The sequence below is a fragment of the Sinocyclocheilus rhinocerous genome, unplaced genomic scaffold (genome assembly GCF_001515625.1).
Source record: "Sinocyclocheilus rhinocerous isolate Xijiao unplaced genomic scaffold, SAMN03320098_v1.1 scaffold2477, whole genome shotgun sequence".
NCBI lineage: Eukaryota > Metazoa > Chordata > Actinopteri > Cypriniformes > Cyprinidae > Sinocyclocheilus > Sinocyclocheilus rhinocerous.
This window is the reverse complement of record NW_015625593.1, coordinates 45,669-51,062: the sequence shown is the minus strand read 5'-3', so window position 1 is coordinate 51,062 and position 5,394 is coordinate 45,669. Positions and strand designations below refer to the sequence as shown.

The following is a 5,394-nucleotide window of genomic DNA, read 5'->3' as shown; positions in this document are numbered from 1 at the left end:
AAATATAAAAATATAGAATATAAATATGAATATATAAATAATATAATTTAATATTTAAACTTTAAATATTAAATATAAAGCTGAAAAGTATTGAGATATCATTTTCAACTGTGTCACCCAGCCCTAATGTGCAGGTTTGTCTTGAAGTAAATAATTTATTGGAGTTATTATTGTTCATATGGTAGTTATTAGTATGTTCTCAGGGATGGATTGTCGTTTTGAGCTCATTGGTCCTCTGGCATCAGCGCTGTCAAACATCTAGAAGATCTTCTCCATCAATAACACTGGCTGCTCTCCTCCTAGAACAAACAGTTCAGCTTTAATCCACTCAGTCAGATTGAAATACATCAAATCCAATTGTGTCCAGTTCTCATTCGCATGACTCCTCAGATCTTTTCTGAAGATCGGTTCGAGGCACGCCGTCATTATCAGATTGGATTTGTGTATGAATGATGTGGAATCTGTGATGTTTATGGATGATTTCATTCTTCACGACGAGTAAATCTGAAAGGCTTCCAATGAGCTCATGACAGACATGTTGGAGAAACATCTACATGAGCTTCTTTCTTGAATAATCTGAATAATCCGAAAAGAGAAAATCCACTGGATTATACAGAAATTATAACATGGTCAATTAATATATAAACCGTTTTTGTTGCATTTCCATGAAAAGTGGCTTTATCGTGAAGGATCTGATGATGTTTCAGTCTAAAAGCTGTGTGTATTTTGTAATGTTTTCCAGGATCGTAATCGTCTGGTCGTGTCCAGCCTCAGGCCGGCCACCTTCTACAGGTTGAAGGTTCAGGTCATCACCGCGGCGGGAGAAGGACCTGCGACAAAGAAGATCTTCCAGACGCCCGACCGGCCGCCGCTTCAGCAAAGTAAGTCAACATTAGGGTTGGGAATCGAAAATTTATTCAGATTCCAGAATTGGATACTTAAGGTCAGGAATCGGATACTTGTTGTCAAATTAAAATTTAGATTCCGCCTATCGATTCCTATGCGCTTTTTTTCTGTGAGGACCGGACCTAGCGATCTGCCAGGACTTTGCTCGCTAATCTAAGCGCTCCAAAGTTTGGCTACATTTGCGATCAGAAGCCAAAAAAGCTCAGTATAATATCTGTGATAGCTAAACATGTTGCAAGAGAGGCGTCACCACCAACATGACAAAGCACTTTAACCCTCTAAGCGCGAAAGTCGCAAAATTGCGACAAGACGTCATACTTAACATTCATAAATTACATGTGATTTTGTTTAGTTGCCTAATGTTTTTTCTTCAGAATCATGAGAGAGCCACAACTTCCATTGGGGAAAAAAAAGAAAAAGAAAAAAACTCTTTATTTATCCAGAATCATGCAGTTCTATTTTGCACACAAACAGCTCTTAAAGAGTCCAGTTTTTATGTAGCCTGTTGATTTTTGTTCATAGATAAATGTTTGATATCATTATTTAATCACATTGGAATCGAAACTGGGAATCGAAAAGAATCGGAATCAGAACTGATAAAATTCAAACGATACCCAACCCTAGTCAACATAATTCTGGAGAAACCCAAAATGCTCATAATCAGATTAGTTACTTTTTTATGGATTACATGATTACATATTATTCATACAATGGCAGTAGATTCTTTTTTGCTCTTTTGATATTTCCTTTGTAAAAAATCGTACTGTGTGTCATTTTATATTCACAATATGTAAATGTCACGTCAATAAATTTATGATCCATGCTTCCAAATTTGGGGACAAAAGCATCTCTCAGTCAGTTAGACCATGTATGGGACGAATAATTATGCAGGTTACTAAACACTGCTGATATAGCTGTGAAACCCTATGTCTTCATCACTTTCACTAATTATTGATCTGGACAAAAATTTCATATATTTAAAGAAATATATTTTACAAATATTTAAAACCAGGAAAACTTTATTTTGCACACAAACAGCTCTTAAAGAGTCCCGTTTTTATGTAGCCTGTTGATTTTTGTTCATGGTATTCAGCTCCAATAAATGGTTTGCAAAAACGAGACACAGGATAAATGTTTGATATCATTATTTAATCACATTGGAATCGAAACTGGGAATCGAAAAGAATCGGAATCGGAACTGATAAAATTCAAACGATACCAAACCCTAGTCAACATAATTCTGGAGAAACCCAAAATGCTCATAATCAGATTAGTTACTTTTTTATGGATTACATGATTACATATCATTTGATATTATGATCAAGGGATTCCCAAACTTTTTTGTCAGTCAAACGCTTTGACCTGAAATATTTACTTGAAGTCCCCCTGAGACTGAACGTTAATATTTCAATCATGTAACGTCACATTTTGTCAGTTAGCATGCGATTCGCTCAGTGCATCGGCATAAATGTTAACGATGCGATGCATTGATTTAAAAATGTGTGCATCGGCTACAAGTTGCAATTTGTATTGTGATGCATTGTTTCTAACATATTTGCATTGGTAAAAACCGATTTAGTTCTATGTAATTACTAGTAGATGCGCTATACTTTTATTATTTAGAAAGTGGCCAATCTGTGACCAATATTTTATATGTAGATTGATTTCTCCTCTCTAAACTGGTTCTAGCTCTCATCACCGCTGCTGCTGCGTGAATCTGTGTAACTAATTTGTGCACGCTTATTCTTAAGCAGCCCTTAATGTCTATCGTGGGTCAAATCGATCCACCATGGCAAACAGTGAATACATTTGTGCAAAAAAGTGACTGTAAAGACTTATATTGTTAGAAAATATTTCTATTTTGAATAAATGCTGTTATTTTTAACTTTTTATTCATCAAAGAATCCCAAAAAAGGTATCACAGGTTCCAAAAAAATATTAAGCAGCAAAAACATATTTCCAACATATAATACATACATAGATATAATACACTTATTTTGAATAGACGCACAACACCCGTAAAATAAGTAGAACTATATATGATATACAACGGCAAAGTTTAGCACGCTCCGACGACAGACTCTCAGGATTATAATTGATACACTATTCATTTTAGTTTGTATTTTGTTTGCTTTATTTACATTTGTGTTTTGAGTTTTGATGGTGGTTTTGTTTCATGTTTTGTTCTATTTTATGAATTGGTGTTTTGAAGTTAGAGTTTTTGTTTTTAGTTTGCATTATAGTCTTGTTTTGTTTTTGATCCCATCATTCCAATACTTCTGCATCCCACAATGTCTCTTTTTAAACATTTTAAACCAGCTTCAGCTGCTTTAGACCAGGTTAGTTTCCCAGCATAAGTTGCCACAGTGACTAAGCTTGATCTAAGCCTTTGTTAAATTTGCTTTATGGAACCAAATCATTTGACAATGAGTCAGATAACTGAAATAAGCCTGGTTTATTTGGTAAACTTGTTTTATGAAACAGGCCTCAAGGCATTAGAAGTAATCATATTTTTTCCATTCCATCGAATCGCATTGTGTTGAATCGAATCGAATCGAATCGAAATCGGATCGCACTGCATCGTAATAGTTGTGAATCGTATCTCATCGCATCGGTAGCTGCTTCATATGTATCTTTAATGTATCGTATCGTTGGCTATGCTTCGGCCTCATTATGGAGATGCACATCCCTAGCATGCAGGTAAATAAAGTAAAAATTTTAGGTCATACATTTTAAGGTCATTTAATTAAGGTCATAAGTAATCTAAAAGTAATCCAAAAGTAGTCAGAATACATTACCTACAATTAGTAATCTAAATTACATTACTGACTACAATTTTCATCATGTAATTAGTAATCAGTATGAAAAAATGAGTTTGCTTTAATAGCACAGTCGCATTTGAGTAAATTGCTGCTTAGGTTTGAAACCCGCCGCAGGGTGTCCGGTAAGAGACTTGGTCAAAGATGGTTGAAATATGGGAGGAACCCCTTTATTTGTCACCTCAACAGCTCAGTGATTAATAAGGGCTGAACAGTTGTCCTTAGTTGTGGGTGTATAGTAGTGTGTGTGGTTTTTCTATAAAAACAGAAAATGCAGAGTAAATGTAAATATACATGATGAATGTTCAGCAAAACACACAATTGAACAGATTAATAAATAGAAGAAAACAAACTCGCTATGTCATATACATTAAATTAAAGTAAACAGCTTTATCTGTCGTATATCGTATCAGCGGTGCTGTCTGGACATGTTCAGTTGTTTACAACTTCAGAATATCTCAGAAACGAGCACTTAGTGAATAAATTACAACGAAATACAAACTGTAAAATTGTGAAATATTATTGCAATTTAAAATAACTGTTTCTATTATAATATACTTTAAAATATATATTTTTTTTGTGATGCAAATCTTAATTTTCATCAGCCGTTACTCCAGTCTTCAGTGTCACGTGATCCTTCAGGAATCATTCTAATATGCTGATTTATTATCAATATTGGAAACAGTTTTTGCTGCTTAATATTTTTTTGGATCCTGTTCACTTCAGCAGCACTTACATACATCAAACTTTACAGTTTTATTCCTATCGATAGTCTGAAATATTTTACTGAGGGGTTTGTTTATATATCATTCGCCTGAGGAATGTTTTATTCCTAAAATCATGGTGAAAATGTATTATTTTCTGGCTGTTGACAGTATTTTCTGATTCATGGAGTGATAAAAAGAGAAATCCAAAATTCCCTCTGGAAAAACCTTTACCTCTAATAAGACCGCAAAATCAAATAAGAATTTTATCCAATGTTTAGATTTATTTTCTGGAAATGTATGCAATAGGTGCAAATTTAATTAGATAATGCCTCATTTGTATATTTAAATATAACATTTAAGCAAAACTTGTAATACAAAAAATGTGCAATTCCTAATTTAATTAATCAACAGGGGAAATATGGTAATGTCTGCTCTATTAGTGAATTTTTTAGCCTATTCACCTGGGGTGAACTTACTTATTTGGATGTTTTTTCAGAAACCAATACTTTATCTGAAGTCATTTTGCTTCTCCAGTAAATGTATCTTAATTTAAGAATGTTTAGATATCTGTACTGGAAAACAAGACCAAAATACTGAGTAAAAAGTCATTTTTTAATAATTTATAACATGATTCACTGATAACCTTCCCTTCAGCAGTAAAAAAAAATCTGATTTTCCACATCATTATCAATCATGTGACATGAAAGACGTGTTTGACATCAATAACATCACAGCATTTTTAAATTTACTTAAATACAAAAGAGAAAAAAGCTGCTCAAACTTTCTACTAAACGTATCCCCAACACTTGGGCAAGTAACTGATGACAGAATATTAATTTGTGGTTAAATTATTACTATTTCATAATTCCATAATTTTAAAGCATATCTAATGCACACTTCAAAAGATGATTTTCTAACTCAGTATTTTTGTCTTGTGTTCCAGTACAAATATCTAAACATCC

The 5,394-nt window shown here is 33.5% G+C and overlaps 1 protein-coding gene across 1 annotated transcript in view; it reads left to right on the top strand.

Moving 5' to 3' along the window:
* LOC107757993 (anosmin-1-like) overlaps positions 1-2,621 on the top strand; it is a gene marked incomplete at its 5' end in the record, with an annotated part of 24,771 nt that extends 22,150 nt beyond the window's left edge. Inside the window, 2 exons of the mRNA XM_016575615.1 lie at positions 743-881; positions 2,596-2,621. Coding sequence (XP_016431101.1) covers positions 743-881; positions 2,596-2,621 — 165 coding nt within the window. The remainder of the gene's footprint in view (positions 1-742; positions 882-2,595) is intronic.
* Positions 2,622-5,394: the final 2,773 nt, after the last annotated feature.